At 40.8% G+C, this 16,612-nt stretch overlaps 1 protein-coding gene across 5 annotated transcripts in view; it reads right to left on the bottom strand.

Moving 5' to 3' along the window:
- Window positions 1-16,612, bottom strand: part of GLIS3 (GLIS family zinc finger 3) — a 597,994-nt gene that overhangs the window by 410,745 nt on the left and 170,637 nt on the right. For 2 of the 5 annotated variants that reach the window (XM_074330481.1, XM_019729930.2), the window contains exons 1-2: window positions 14,043-14,695; window positions 1,162-1,648 (exon numbers count right to left, since the gene is read on the bottom strand). In XM_074330481.1, the coding sequence (XP_074186582.1) occupies window positions 1,162-1,549 (388 nt within the window). In that variant the 5' untranslated portion in view covers window positions 1,550-1,648; window positions 14,043-14,695. Of the gene's footprint in view, window positions 1-1,161; window positions 1,649-14,042; window positions 14,696-16,612 lie in introns of those variants that run through there. The other 3 variants (XM_074330483.1, XM_019729984.2, XM_074330482.1) reach the window with 2 other exon arrangements.

The raw sequence follows: 16,612 nt of genomic DNA, 5'->3' as shown, positions 1-16,612 counted from the left end.
CTAAAATGACTTTTTGGTTCCTTGCCTGATATAAATCATTATTCACCACAACTGAGAGAGTTGTAAGTTAACTGGGTGAATGGCTATTCACCGGCGGCTCGTAATTTTATTTGGTGGTATATACACCAAATATAAACATTTAAAACTAAATGCTAAAAATACCTAAACAAATATATAATCGTGCTATTTTATATAACAAAGCTCTATTTTACAGGGGATACATACTCTTTCTTTTTCTAGCCCAAACACACATATCATTTGCAATATAATCTCATTAATTCAATACCAGTTTCTAGAGACAGTGTGTCATTCAAATAATTTGCTATTCTTCAACAATTATTCTTTAATTTAAGATATATGATCATTCTGGAGCATTTGAGATCTTGCTTCCCATCAACTGACATCAATTTTAGCTTAAATAAACTCTTATAAAAATGAAAATAAAATAAATAAATAAAATATATGGGAATTCAAACACTATTGGATTAAAAGTACATTCTCTCTTCATTTCACATTAGCCAGGTTTTCTAGTTCTCACCAGCACAAAAAATACATCTTTTCATTATTCTCTTCTAGCTTTCTTCTCTCTCGTCACTAGCTATATTAGAAAAATTATAGGTTCTGCTCTTAGAATAATTTTTATCATTTCTATGTATTAATTCCTCATTTTATTGGCTATTAAAATTTCTCCCTTTTTTTGTCCTTTTCCTTCCAAACATCTTTTTTCTAGCACCCACCTAGCATAATGGCGATTCCAGCCACCCCTCTCTCTCCTCCTTGACCTGCAGAATATAGCCCTTTGTGAGCCAGCACAGAGCTTTGTGGATCCAGAGGGTAGAATCTTACTAAACTTGCTCTTTCCCTTCCATCACCACCACCACCACCACCACAACCCTAGCTTCCCATTTCTAATCTTTCTGTATTATCTTCCACTCCATTTCACAGTCCATGAGATGTCACATTTACCACTGTGGTCCCCTGGCCCTCACACATACATACACATCCTGCCAGTTACCGAGCAAGCTGCTGATCATTATGATACCATCCGCTTTAACCCTGACATTGAATCATGCATTTTCCATAGGATTTTCTAGGAAAAAGTACTAGGGGGAGAAAACAAATAGTTTCTACTTTTAAAAGAGCCCAGAAAGATAATCCTACCTTTCCCAGGATTTGGAGGAAAAAGACTTCCAAACTCCTGCTGCTTTGGCTTTAATGTGTGTGGCCCTGACATGCCTCCAGCCTGGGTGACCTGGAATCGTGACTTCCCATTGGTGAACACTTGTCTCCTGGGGCTCAGGGCGGGCAGATGGATGGGGCTCTCAGCCATGTTGCTCTGAGGAACCATCCCTCCTCCTGAGGGCATCTTGAGATGGAGACTGTTAGCCAGGCTTCCAATAGCAGGGCTCGGTGTGCTGCCACAGGATGGGGGGCCAGGAGTCCCCGAGTGGGCTCGGATGGGAGGAATGTGTTGGCCACTGACCATCCCAGGCCCCTGTGGGGTTCCTGATGTCCGCTGGAGATTCATGCTGCATGACCTTCCATTCATTCTGAAAAAACCTGTGGCCAGGATGGTCAAATATCCAATAGCACTAATGACTCCTTTCAGGCAAAGTCCAATAAGTTATCCATGGTGTGGGTTATTAGCCTGTTTAAAAAAATAAATGCAGGCATTTTTAAAAGTAAAATGGAAAACAAGTCACAGTGAGTTTTCAACCTGTGTAGTATTCATCTCAGGAAGAAAAGAAGCACTCTTAGCAAAATGGCCTTTTCATATACAGCTGGGTCATCAAATACATGGTTCACTGGGAGGCACTCTCCCCTCCTGCTTTCATGGTAGACATGATTATGGATCACTGCATTGTATTGTTTGCCACCGAGCCCTTCTCAATACAGTGCTCTTGGCAACTACAACCAACTTACTGGTGCCAGCTTGCAAAATGAAACTTATTTTGCTCCCTAGAGGATCTGTCCATACTAGTTCACTTTTGCAACAGTGAGTCTTAGGAAACCAAACTGAATTACCTTCATGAGCTGTGAGACCAATGCTTCAAAGGTTCCAACAAACAAATGGCAGATATAACCTCTAAAGGAGATTCTGAGGACATTAAACCATCTCTGATTTTCACTCTAAGAGCAAATTTTTCAGTCCCTAGATTCACAAAAGATAATATAATATAGGTCTGGGACTCTTGCAAAGTCTTCATATGTCCACATATCCAAATATTCATAGCAGCATTAGAATCTTGGTTCCATACTGATCCTGAATTATGGGCATGGAAATAGAATCAACATCACAATACTCTCACGTCCTGTTAAGATCCTAGAAAAGGAAAAGGCTGTGAAAAAAACTGCTTTATGAAAAATATAAGGAAAGAACAGCCCTTCTAAAGGTATGTTTACCATGCACCACACATGCTAAATTGACCAGAGTTACATGAAGCTTCTATCTGCAACCTCACCACCCTTTTCCTCAAGTAGCAGAGGAGAAACAAAAGTACTTGATAGTCAATGAGGTGACTAAGTGCCACTTCTCCTAGTGAATGACAAACACAGTCGCAATCTATATTCTTTGATATAGACATGACAGTCATGGAAAGAAGCCAAAGTTGAACAAACACTGGAAATATAGACTGAGTGTAAAGCAATAGCAGCCAGATGTCCTCAATTGGATGGTTTCTCTTTTTTTCTGTATGACCCACTCAATGTCTTAGACAAATTATTTCCAACACAACTCCCAAATGAATGACTCCATCAATCATCAAGGACAGGATATCAAAAAGGGCAAACTTTTTTGTAAAGAGCATTGTTTTTTCTTTTATCATTTCTGAAAATCAAAAATATTTAATTTTCAAGCCAAGCACTCGCTGTGCCTTCTGCAAAGTTGACTAGGTGTGCCTGTATGTTGAAGAACTTAAAAACTTACTAACAATATAACATTTGGAATGTTTTCTTCATCTTTACCAATTCTCTATTTTATTAAGAATTCTATCATTGTGTCAAATTTAATACTGCCATGCAATCTAGTCCTCAGAAGCACACCTAGATTTTATTTCTGCCCTTCCCTTCACTGTAGATCGTAAGAATAGACAAATAAATCCAGGTTTATCCAAACCTGTATCATTTAAGTTTCTTTATGGAATAATAAGAAATGAACCCTGGTATCAGACTGGTTGTAAGATTTTTTTTACATTGGAAAAATTCTAATGCCTTTTCTGCTATGTCAATTTAGAAGAATTCGCGTATATTACCAGTTGGTCTATTGATTTACTGGTTGATTGTGGGTAAGAATCACTTAATGTCTCTGTGTTTTGCCACATTATAATGCCCGTCTATTCTCTACTCAGTGATAAAATAGTATTTTCTGAGCACTCTGAACCCTGCAGAAGAAAGCACTTATTCAGTACTGACCAAAAAAAAAAGAAGGCAAAAATAAATATGTTGTATTGGCAATTTGTTAAAAATGAGGAATTATCCAACATGACTGGAAATATGAGTCACTAAGACCATGGTTCAAGTGACAAGTGTCTGCAAATTTGCAGGCTGTGCCCATTTCCAAGTTTTTAAAAATAAGGGACTCGTTTTTTGGCAGCAAGATCATATACAAGCAGGAATTATCATCAAAAATCTGGATAAAAACACATAAGTAGGTACTTAGCATTAGACTAGATCATTAATGCGGTAAGTTGGTGAGAAGGAAAAATAATTAAAACACTGAGAACTTAATTATCAGACACTCATACCTGCCTGACAGACTGGATATTTTATTTTTATTTTTTATATAAACCATACTCATGTATTAAATAGCTTTAGGTTGAAAATAAAAACAACAACAAAACTGTACTTAAATGTTATTACTAAAAAAGCAATAGCCAGAAAGTAAAACGATTAATGCCATAATAGGAAAACCAATAGGTCGATGGTATGTGAGCTGAGAAAAAGCAGCCTCAAGACAAAAATAAAATAAATTGTATGTGAAGGTATGCCTAATAATTCAGTTTTCACATTAATCATGCCAACAAATTTGTCAAGCATTTGATATCAGAATTTAAACATCAATTTTGTCTATTCGTATAATATTTTATATACTTTTTAGCTAGGACATATGATCGTGTATAATTCTAAGTATACATGGCAACAAAAAAGGAATAAATTGCTAACTTTTAAGAAAGACATCCTCACTGAGTCAGAGTGAAAAGAGCACTCAATTAGAAGTCAGGACACCTGAGTTCTGCTGCCGGCCAATCACTTGTAACTTCTGTGCACTTACAGTTTTCATCCATAAAATGAAGACGTTGGTGATAATCAACCGTCGCTTGAAATTCTGGGCTTTCACATAATTAAGATAAGGAAGACTATCAAAAATACCCATTTACTATGATCAAGTATAAATATGTAGATTTTATACCTGTGGCACTTAAATCAAGGAAATTGGATAGACGTGGAAGCAAAAATAGTAATCTCTACCCACTCCATTAAAGCAAGAGCTCATAGGAGGCTCTCGTGCCAGCAATGTGCTGAAAGACGATACTTACCTTAAAAAATGATTATTAGGATTAAATTTTCCTACACTTTGTCAAAAAGTAAAATCACAACTAATCAGTATCAAAACCTAACTGGGAGGATTCCACTGGAAGAGCATCTTTCTACTTAAAAACTTAAGTTCTCCAGTATTACCTTCTTCTCTGTCCTCCATCCAACTACTCTACCCTACCCTGCCGTATCAACAGAAGAAAAAACAAACAAAAAAGAAGAAAAAGCAAGGAACATCCAGAAGTACAAATTTAGAGTACTTAAGATCTGACATATTAATACATTTAGATTTCTAATACGCCATTGGTTCAAACAATGAAAATATTCATTCTGCTATATGAGTCAACATGGGTTAATAAATCGTTCCTTTTGACCACTTTCAAACTCTTAAAAAAAAACCCTCCTGTAAGTCAGGTCAGGAAGGAAATTACTTAACTCCTAAGGAAACTAAGGCACAAAACCATTTCACGAATTTTCTGGAAAACCTATGACTTTAATCAAAATACAAAAATCATGATTCTCCCTGCTCCCCAAGGCTCAGGTACTGTTTCTCATGGATTAAAAGATTAAACAAATGAAATGCAATGTTAACTCATCCATTCAAGAAAATTCCAAAAGCACGAGCTCTATAACGCCTGTTTACAGCCAAAAGCCCTTTCTGAGTAAATATCATTAATAAACTCATCTAGAGTCATAATTCATCTGATGAGCCAGTTAATTATTAATTTTCATACATCATTTCATTTCCTTAGGCTACATTTAGCCTTTGTTACATTTTCCATTCCCTTATGCCACAAGCATTTCTTACCCTGCTTAGAAAACCTGACAATGAGGCACAAAATACTGGTCAGCAAACAAACCGCTCCTGAGCTGGCTTCTTGTATGTACTATGTCTAAGCCACCTAAAATAGAGTTTTTATTGATTCTTTTATTTTTTCCCCTTTGGGTTAATGAATGTATAATTTCATGAACATTGCCTTTTTACCATCAATGGCTTGATCATTAATAGGCCCATGCTATTCCCATGGGCTTCTCTAGTTACAGCTTTTGTAGCCAGAAGAATATAGAAATGAAAAGCCTATTGATAGGTAATATAAGTTATTCTCATGCACGGCTGCAGTGTGAAGCACAGCTTGCAATGCAATCAAGGACAGATAGAGCTGAATGTTCTTAGATCCCGGGAGTTCATTTTAATAAGCAGAATGTACCTTGTCCTAACACAGGTGACTGACTCCTCAGAAAAGATTGTATAAACAAAAACCAATCGTGTAAGTCATTTTATTGGCAACAATATAAACACAGCTATATTAGATGTCACCAATAAATCAAAATTATTCTTGTCTGCAATTTTAACAAGAGGAAAGTGCAAACAGGAGCCTGTGAAGCTGGAGGATATTATAGAGGAAATGCATTGGATATGTACAATAGCTTTTCTCTAAATTGAAAGGGAGGGTACTATATATTATGATAAAGTAACCCACAACAAAGTATAGTTGATCGTGTCTGTGGTTTCATAACTTTATTCAGTACACTGACAGATTCACGGACTTTAAAATAGAAGTTACATAGAAACAGGGCTGGGATAATTCCATATTATTGGGATAGGAGCAGAAACTTAGGAAGGTTACACCTGGTAACCTGTATATATAGACCATATAGGCATCTGGACATTCCCAAGGTCTAATGTTGGTAAGTCTAAGACTATTAACATACTTATTTTGAATACTAAGATGTACAGATATTATTCAAGCAATATAAGCACCCATAAGATGAAATCAAAAGGAGAAATTACTCTTCCTAAAGCCGGTTTAGCTCTGAGTTATACCACTTAAAAATATGAACACAAATTAGTGTCCCGTTCAGAGACTCAGGACTATTCTTCCAAAGACCACTCAGAAAAGATAACACGTATAATGAACATTACGGACTCCATCTAATAGAATCCCTGACTGTTTTACCTGTGGATTCCAACCCTTCCTTATGGTAGCTATCTAATTAGAGATATACACATTTTAACTTTGTTTTAATTTTTATATTTCATAAAGTTTTCTGAAACATGAAAATAATCTTCCATAAATGTATAGAATACGGTATTTGGCAGCGCCCTTTTAAATTTAAATTAGTAGCTATAATATTCAAAATATGAGTAGCAAATATGGACAGAACACAGAGGAAAAGAAGGGAAGATGGGGGGAAAGGGGAACAGGAAGAAGAAGTGGGGGAGGCAGAGGGGAGAGAAAGGGAAGAAAGTGGGGGAAAAAGGGAATGACCAAATCCAATGTAGGAATGTATTCCCTAGTTAGTCAATCCTAACTTAAAAATCAGAAGCAGCATTGACAACCTTGTACTCAATGCTAGTAATTACAGAATTCTAGAAGAAATTCAGAACCTTCAGGAAAATACTGCTGGAGGGCAATATTAAAAGTTCAATAACATCTCTTAGAATCTACTTTCCACACTTCAGTGCATCTATACAACTCTCATATTCCCCAAGCTCACTAAATGTCACTACTTTTAGTAGTAATTACCTACAAGTATTTCATTTACTTTGCCTCAGTCATTAACTCATCAATGAGTACAGAAAGTTCTAGAAAACTGTGACCCTACAGGAAATGGCAAGGGAGAAGGGGATAATTAAGAGATTTCCTTGGTGAGCTGTAAGAAATCACACAAAATGAGAATGACTTGGGACCTGACAGAATTTTGAGACAAACATAGATTCTTTGGCCCAAGTTGAATATGGGCCCTAAGACCCATGTTTAACAAAGTACTCTTTCTAAAGCAGCGTTTTTTCAAACTAATTGCAATCCATTGGTGGGCCCTAAAATCAATTATTTAATGGTGAAAGAACTTTTTAATGAAATAGAACCAACTAGAATAAAATACAAGCTATCAATGGGCATCAAATGTATTTATGGTCAAGTATTGTTTTATTTCAATTATTTGTGGGTGTACATGACTGTGTGCATACCACATGTTCTGGATAAGATGGAAAATGTATGGTGGGTTACAGTCAAAAAAAAGCCACTGTTATAAAAGTATTTGGACTATCTGCCTGCCCAGGTACCTATCAAGAACAGCTACAGATACAGACGGAGTTGAACAGCCAAAGTAAAACAAACACCAAAATATAGCTGTAATGGAAGATCTAAGTGTTCGACGTTTTTAGCTTTCTGAAAAATAAGGATTAAATAATACAAAGGTACACTACTACCACTGTTACCTTTCACTTTGCCTTTTCCTTAGCATACATCAATTGATCAGTTGTGCTCTATAAATATCACTTAATTAACCAAATAACAGAATCAGGATCAAAATGAGTTTTCGATCTCCTCCCATGCAGAGGGTAGATGACCTTCCCTGGAATAAAACTTCACTCTTACAATGCTAAAGGGGGAAAAGTTTAAATTAACACACAACTGCCTTTGAGAACTGAGTTTTTCAAAATGTGTTCTTAATATGAGTTAACCATCAGATCCTATGAAGAGGAATTTGAAATGGAAAAATGAACACATTCCCTATGATGTCACTGCTGAATTAATTACCTGAATTGCAGAGTGAACACCACATGGCCATGGTTTGAGACACAAAGGCTTCTTCAGAAATGTAAAAGAAAAGTAACTAGCTGGAGATTTTTTTTTTTTTAATCTATCCTCACAGAAGGAGATACATAGGTAATAAAATATGGCAAATGAAAAGCATATTGTCACTTAGTGTGCATAAATAATTACTCAGCCCATTTGAATAGCTATTTGCAATGCTAAAAATGACATTCTTTTCAGAGGGGTAATAAACATCTACCTATGGAAGATTCTAGAAACAAAGTGAATTTATCACTCATTAAACCAAATATTCAAGTGTAACAATGTGTCCCTGTCAGATATGTAACTGAGTGATTTCTTTCCTTCAGTGTAATTAGTTACCCCTTAAAAGTGACCAATGTAACTATTTTTAGCTGATGGTAGACAGAAGTTTTATACAAGTTAAATAATGTTCAGTGACATCACTGCAGAAGTATGAACATCCACAACAATGACTAGGCCCTTAACCAACATGACAACATATTTATTAAAAAAAAAAAAAAAAAAAAAAAAAACCCTACATGAATGACTCAGTCAAGTTACAGACAGAAGTGGAATCTATTGGTCATGCTGAAAAGGTTGGGAAAACATTAATCCATTTCTTCACACACAAGAATAACAAGAATTCATACACAGCCCTGGCATCTGGTTAGTTTTTTGGGATAGAATTCTGCAAACCTAGAAATGAAAACTTCATAGATGTGGCTCAGAATTTCAGGAATAACTGATACTCAAAAAGTTTGATCTGTTTAACAAAGAGCCTGGGACAGGGTCTGATCTGATGCTGTAACCATATCTGCCCATCTGCAGTTCAGCAAGACTTACTGAACCTGAAGAAATGTACAGTTGTTCCCATCCTTGGCCTTGAAGAGATCACATCACACAAGAACCGCCTCACCAGCTTCCTTCATTTCAAGTCTACTCTCAACTACTTAGAGTCTCCATGATTCCAGTTTTACAGACAAATTCCGTTCCCAAAGTGGAATATGGTTGGATCCTTGTTTCTACTCATCCTATAAATTGCCTTAGAGACCACCTGGGTGGTCCTTCGCCTCCTTCCTTCTTTTGCGCTCTTTTTCCCTAAATTCAGACCCTATTCAACCTCCACGCCCACCCCAAATACCTACCTTAGGCCTTCCCTGATCCTCTCTTAATCTATGTCTCTGATCTGTAAAAAATGGTGAGAATTACACTATTGTACCTAGTTCATAGCATTACAGAATATTAAGTGAGATAAATGTTAACTATTTTACTATACATCCCTCTCTTTTAACATTCATTACTTTCTCCATTGCCTTACAGTAGTTATTTGTCTGTGTTCCATTTTCCTGTCTAAATTCTAATTTCATTAAGTTTGGGGTCTATGTATGATTTATCTTTGAACGTTCCCCAGCCCTTCTATATACATAGATTGTTTTACATTTATATATTCACATGTATTTATATTTTTTTACTATAATGTTCATTTATAATGAAAAAGATGATAAAAATAAAATATCTAATTATATATTTATATACTATGTTTACCATTTATTGCCTGAATAAATACAGTATAAGTGAAGTAGGGCCACACAATCATGAATCCCACACTCTGTGTCTTGTGGAACCAATTTAATTATAGTTGCATGGTTCCTAGTCTCTGCCTCCTAATCTATTCCTTTCTCTATTAGGAAAAAGTGACATAAAAACTCTATTCCAGTCTTCTGAGCAGGCACATTATTCTTGCCTTTATCTTGGCATACTCATGAACAGTGAAAAATCCTAGCTAAAAGCCACAAAACAAATAGTCATTTCAGTACTAAGACCAGGCACTTCTTTTGTTGTGGAGGTTGTCAGTCCTAACAGAGAGCCTGCCAAATGCATTTTGGGTTGTCATGGTAGAGGTTGCCCCTCAGCATTCCCCTTGCTCACCCTAAGCTGACTTCACACTATACATTTCACTCGTGTATGTTCAGTCTCCCTAATCAGACCATCATTAGGGCAGAAAATAGGGCTTCTGTGTCATTAGTGTCCAAATTACCTGACCTACTGCTAAAAGGTTGTTATGTCAGAGAAAGAAGCCAGATCCAAGAGTACATACTGAATTATTCCAATTACATAAGGTATTTTAAAAACAGGCAAAATTAATATATATGTTCGAAGTCAAGGCAGTGGTGACTCTGGGGGAATGTAGTAACTGGAAGGAAATAATAAAGACATTTCTGGGTGTTGGTAATGTTCTATTTCTTGATCCAGATGCTAGTTATATAGTTGTGTTCAGCTTGTGAAAATTCATCAAGCTTAAAATATGTGCAGTCTTCTGTACTGATATTTTATCTCAATAAAAAAATTGGGGTTTTGTGTCAACTCTGTCTGAAGTGAATGGGAAACTAGGAAAACATAGAACGTGGTCATCTTTTAATCAAACTTCACGTTAGTTTCATTTTAAAGATTTTGTTATGTCTCATTCTCCAGGAATGAGTAAAGTATGTTTTTATTGCACCGATTTCCTATGTGCCATTTATTTATTTTATTTTATTTTATTTTCAGTCCTGATTGAGTCTATGAGGCAACCAAACCTAGGAAAAAGTTACAGTTAAGTCTTGTATTTCCACCTTCTTTGTAATATCCTCTACAGAATATAATTACAGAAACACAGAAAAGGACTTCGCCAGGGAAGAGAATGTGCAGGGGGTGCCACTTCCTGAATTATCTCCTTCAAGAAGCACTTCTTCTATATTATGAAAGAATTACAAATTAACATTCCAACTCCAGAGATCAATAACTACAATATGAGAGGGACAACAGTAGAAAGTATGTCCTCAGATTTAATTTACTGGCAGAAAAGAATACTCAGAGAAAAAAAAGACTGAGAACACTGAGCTCTATTCTAAAATGATGGAAAGACCACTTTCTGCCATATAAACGAAGGCAGGGCTAGTATAAAATATTAATTTGCTGTTATTTAACCTCCCTGCCCTGATTAGTTTGGCCCAATAGGAATTTCACCCAATAGGTGGACCCTGGAGTTCATCCAAAAAAGAAGTTGCTTTTCCTATCAAGAATAATGATCACTTCCTCCCAAGCAACCCAACTGACCCCATGTATTCAATCTCTGACAAACCAACTACTATTAAGAAACTTGAATGGAATCAGGGGTCAGAGAAAAGATGCTCTCTCAAAACAAGCCTAAGGTGAACCAATGAGAGAGGGAGTTATAGTAGCAATTAGATTTAACTACTCATACTCAAGGATTGCTGAGTTCTCTGAGCAACAAAGGAAAGGAATTCAACTACCAATAAGGAAATACATGTCGAAAGTAATTGGAAAAGAAATGCCTACTACTCTTCCTTTCAAAGGTAATGTTAGGGGTCTTAGGGCTACTCTAGCAACTAGTGAAAACATACAACTGTAATGCATTTAAAGGTGAGCCTTAAACTTCCACGTGTTCCCAATTACAAAAATCACACACTCCTGTCTCTAAATGGCTTCAAACTTTCCCCCAACAACCTTCATTGCAACCTTTTTCTGCAAACCCTTGCAGGTTGCACCTGTTTCATACATCACCACTGGAAGCAAACTTGGCGGAGGAAGAGAAGGAATGGGGAGATTTAAACTAACACAAATCAATTTTATACCAAAAAAAAAAGTTTCTCGGTTTAATGCAAAAAGGGAGGCCCAGTGGAGAACGCAGTAGAGGGCGAACAGGCAGAGGGGGAAACAGACGTCTGGCTAACTCCCAAGGCAGAAATCATGACTCATCAAGGCTTTCAGTAGGGACAGAAGGAGACTGCATTTCTCTTGAGTTCACCTTCTTCAGGCCAATAAATGCTCTCTGAATTGAGACTGGCAACTTGAGTGTTTGTCCTGTGTCTGTGACAACTGGCTGTGTGGCCTTGGGCAAAACCCTTGAAAGTCTCTGTTGCTCGGTTTTCTCATCCACAGGTGATCGCCAAGGAAGGCCCTGTCTAGCTTTAACAGTCTATATTTGAGATTTCCACTTCTCATAACCCAAAGGGAATTGGCCCACTGGGGGGAGCTACAGAACATCCCTCTTCTCAAACTCTAGGGCCCACGGGCCCAAACTCTGGGAGATGCTGATGTTCTGGAAGTAGGTAGGGAGAGAGAGCGCAAAGCCCTCCTCTCTGTAAAAGGGGGGACACAATTGCAGAGTCCAGTCCCGCGATTCCGGAAGTACCCTCCACCCCCTGCCCCGGGTTTAGAAGCTCCAGGGATGAGGGCCGAGCTGATGCCGGGGAAGCCTAAAAGGGGATGAGGAATACAGAGCAGAGGGCCGGGGCCTCTGCCAGGGGCAGGGCTGGACAGATCCGGAGAGGTGCTGAGGACCCGCAGGGGTGGCAGAGGCGGCAGAGGCGCGTGGGACAGGGCAGGAGGAAGGCAGCCCTTATCTGTTCCTGATCCTCCCAGCTTGGCCCGCAGGGGTCCGAGACCCGCGCCCCATAGGTTCTCTGGAGCGGAGCGAGGGGCGTGTCCCGGAACGCGGCTGGGGCCGCGCTGCTAAGACCGGGTCACTCCCTGGCCGCCTGGGCCCCTAACCCTCAGCGCCGTCCGCTTACAAGCTCAGGAAGACAAAACAAACTAGTGCTGGCTTCCTGTTGTGCAACCCAGTCCTGAGTAAGTCGGGGCCGAAAGGGCGCCACCGCTGGGAAGCCCAAGCAGCGGGGACCAGCGGGCTCCAGAGTCCGAATCCAGAGGGAGTCGCGGCCCCACTCGCCGCTCACGGGAACCGAGCGCATGACCACCGCGCCGCACCCGCCGTGCGGGCCTGGACCCCTCCCCGAGCTATTGTCCTAACCCTCAGGTATCCTTCACTTCTTGCCACCTGAATAGCCCCCAACAAGTTGAGGGCATGACCCGTGAAGCCAGAAACGACCTTTCCCAAAGTTTCTCCCTCCAGGTACCTAATTGAATCATCCATAGGATGACAAATGCGTCAGGGCCAAGTTTTCCAGACACTTGGGTGACTTCCTCATCCCTGAGGTGACTTGTCAGCTCCAGTGAGTAACTTGGAAGTATCGCTCCAGGCAAGGTGTGTGTGTCTAGGAGGGAGCCGGCTGCTCACTCACGCTTTCCAGAGAGCTGCCCGGCAGACTTCAAAATACACACGGGGTCATTTATAGGGACGGGAGACGTGAGAAGGACAAAGTCCCTGAAACTGAGACATTTTCCAAACAGTGCTGACATTTCGTCGGGCCGCATAAAAAGGTAAACTCTAGGTGACGAACTCGGTGGGGAGGATGAGCTTCTGAATGTGTCTGCGCATTTTGCGGCGTGGGAGGTTATAGTTATAGCCCTGAGGATGCGGGTCACGGACTCATCCCCCCCGCGATGAGATAATGTACCCCCGACCCAAGGAGCTCCTGGAGCAATGGGGACATCGGCTGCAGAGTAACACAAGCGTAGAAACAGCCTTCGTGGAGCTCAACAAACACGTGGAAGTGGAAGACAAGTAGAGCCCCGTGTGTGCGCGAGACCTCACGTCACCCCATCAGTTCCCACTTCGAAGATTCCCTTCGGGGAGGACTCCTGGGTGTCGTGCACGACCATACCCCTGCGTCCTGTAACTCGCCCTGATTCCGTAGCCCTCTGCCCCATGCAATTTAAAAGAAAAACCAAAAACTCTTCCTAATTAAAGAAACTTTAAAACCTTAATTTCCTTTCCATCCTCCTCTACACAGGGCGCTCTGAGGCAACTGACAAGAACACAGCCTGATTCCTAATTGAGGGTCGCTAAATAAATATCTTTCAGAGAATCTGCGGGTGAGGGTGCAGGTATCCTTAAACCCGCGAGAACGCCACCGGCTCAGCATGGAAAACTATTTCTAGTCCCTAGTTTGTGTCTCTGAGTGTTAACTCCCCCACATTCTCAAGCACCCTGTTTCTTCCCCGTCTCTCGCCTGCGAGCAAAGTTCCTATGGCATTACTTACCAGGTAACCGGGATTTCCACAACAAAGCCGGCGTGCGGGTCCTTTCCCCTGGCCAGCCTGGGCGAGTGACAGCGGGCGGCCAGCGCTGGCGAGGAGACACTGGGGGCTCCAGCCCTTCAGCGCGCTCCACGGGTTCTGCCTCCTTCGGAAATGAAAACTCTCATCCAAGCCCGGGGACAGAGCGCGGAAACCCGGCCCAAGTGCCGTGTGTGCGCGCGCCTGTACGAGGGGAGCAGCGGCAGGGGGAGGAGGAGGCAGCAGGGGGTTGGCTGGACCCTCGGCATCAGCTCATTCTCTCCCCCCCACACACACACATGCAAATAATGCTTTAAAAAGTTGAGTTTCGACTTTGTGCCTCGCTTGTCCTGCTCATCTTCGCTGTAGGCCGGGGGATGTGTCTGGGGGGAGCAGCCCGGGAGGCTGGCTAATTGCTTTCGGCGGGTTCCGTCGGTGAAGCGGTGAAGCGCTGGTGAGAGCCTGGACGACTTCGGGCGGCGCGGGGAGGGGCTGCGCTGGTGCCCGTGCGCGCCGCGCTCTGGGCTGCCCCGGCTGCGCTGTGTGGACGCGGCTGCAGGGCGAGGGGAAGGAGGGAGGGAGGGAGGAGGCCGAGCGAGGAGTGTGGATGTTAGTGTGGCTGCGAGGGCCGGCCTGCAGCCAGCTGCTTCCTGAGTGTGAGCGCCGGAGGGGGAGGGGGGAGGGGTGGGGGCGGGTTCGCTGGTCACTGGGCTGGCCAATTCGAAGGCCGAGCTTGCGTCTCCCTCTCGACGTGTTAACACACACACTCCTAACCGTGCGCCAAGGAGTCGAGGAACTCCAGAACCGGATAACAGCAGGGAGACACTTTGCCTTCTTCTTGGGCCTTAGTTGTTAAACTGGCTTTTTTCTTTAACATGAAAAAGCCTCAGCGTTTAGACAGGATTTGATGTCAAATCGTAAAGCACAAAGCAAAAAAAAAAAAACAAAAAAAACAAAAAAAAAACAGTAGTAAGATGGGAAAAGTGAAAAGTAAGAAGTGAAAAATGGCAAAAGGGTCTTTCTTCTATTATACAGGAGTGGATGCATATAACTTCGAAAATGGATAGGTGACGCACAGAGGATGCCTCTGGTATCTTTTTAATGTCAAGTATAGACAAAGGAGAGAGGAAGGTAAAGAAAGTGTTGCAAGGGTATAAAACACAGACTGCTAGGAATGGAGGCACATTCCCTGCATATGTTGCATCTATTAGTGGCACTTTCTCCCGAAGAATTCAATATCCTTAGCTTCACCTCCCACCTAATCTGTGACCCCAACCCTTCTGCTTGGTTTGATCAGAGTCCTGAAGGAATTAACCAACTGAGAGGTTCCCCACATGTATTGTCCCAGATGCACAGACTTCCATCTCGGGAATCAATGTATGTAAAGCACACAATACCCTCATAAGGCCTTTCTGCAATACGAGAATATTATTCACCCTTATGAATGAAATGAATCAGGGTATCTCAAGACACTTAGGATTTCACCAGTCCTTACATTCTATTCTAGGGCTCTTAGTCCAATAAAAATTAGCATTCAGGTAGTAGATGCTATGATCAAAATAGAAGCCCTCAAGTACGCAAGTGATTCACCCCAGAAAACCAAACCAAAAAGACTTGACAATTTTCACGTATCTTATTTCAGAAGGTATATTACTAGAGTCAATATCGTTACATGATATTGACACCCCCCCAAAAAAGGCCAATTTTCACAGTACTTATGTCTTCTTTCGAGCTGCTTTTCAAGACTCCCTTTAGGGAAAGTTATTATTTTCCCTTTCTTAAAGACACAAACTCATCAGAATATTAATCACCAGAACATCTGTCAGCAAAAGTGGAGGGAGAGAACTAATAAGTGCGGAGGATAATATCCTGTCAATTTTCCAGTTTTCTCTCTGTTCTTCATCTCCTTTTGAATGCAAGTATCCAAGCCCAAGATGGCAATCAATGGGTTCAACCACACAGAAGAAAATACTCATAAAATGAACCATGCTGCAACATCACAAAAACAAAGAAACCAAGTGGTAGAAGTTGCCATGACTATTCCATTGTGGCTAGTTATTGCAACATGCCTGACATTCACATGAAAACTCGTCCTCATTAACTCCAGCCTTCAGGAGCAGAGCAAGATGTGAACACTGACCCTTCAATGCATCACGGGAAATTCTCTTCATTCACACTCTTGTGCTGTATGGACTGCTCCCCTGGAACAAGACAAGGCTGGATGGAGGCTACAAAAAACCTTTCCAATGTCCCTCAGATATCACTTTAAATACAATGGTTTTGATGCATGAAGTGATATCTTGGGAGCTTACAGAAGCTTCCAAAACTTCCCACTTAACGGGAATAGTTTAGCTGAAAGAGAAAAATATAGTGCTACTCCCTACTTTAATCAATGGCTCATGGAAATAAAACACTGGGAAAGTTATTAGTCATCAACCTGGAGATCCCCAAAACTCTCTCCACTTATAAGAGCCCAAGGGCAGGAATGTCATTTTCCACTCAGGTAGGATTTTCATGAGCCTCTAACATTCCTAAGACATTTACCACTAAATAGG

This window comes from Rhinolophus sinicus, linkage group LG04 (genome assembly GCF_036562045.2).
Source record: "Rhinolophus sinicus isolate RSC01 linkage group LG04, ASM3656204v1, whole genome shotgun sequence".
Taxonomy (NCBI): domain Eukaryota; kingdom Metazoa; phylum Chordata; class Mammalia; order Chiroptera; family Rhinolophidae; genus Rhinolophus; species Rhinolophus sinicus.
Note: the sequence above shows the minus strand (reverse complement) of the source record. Positions and strands in the feature narration are given on the sequence as shown.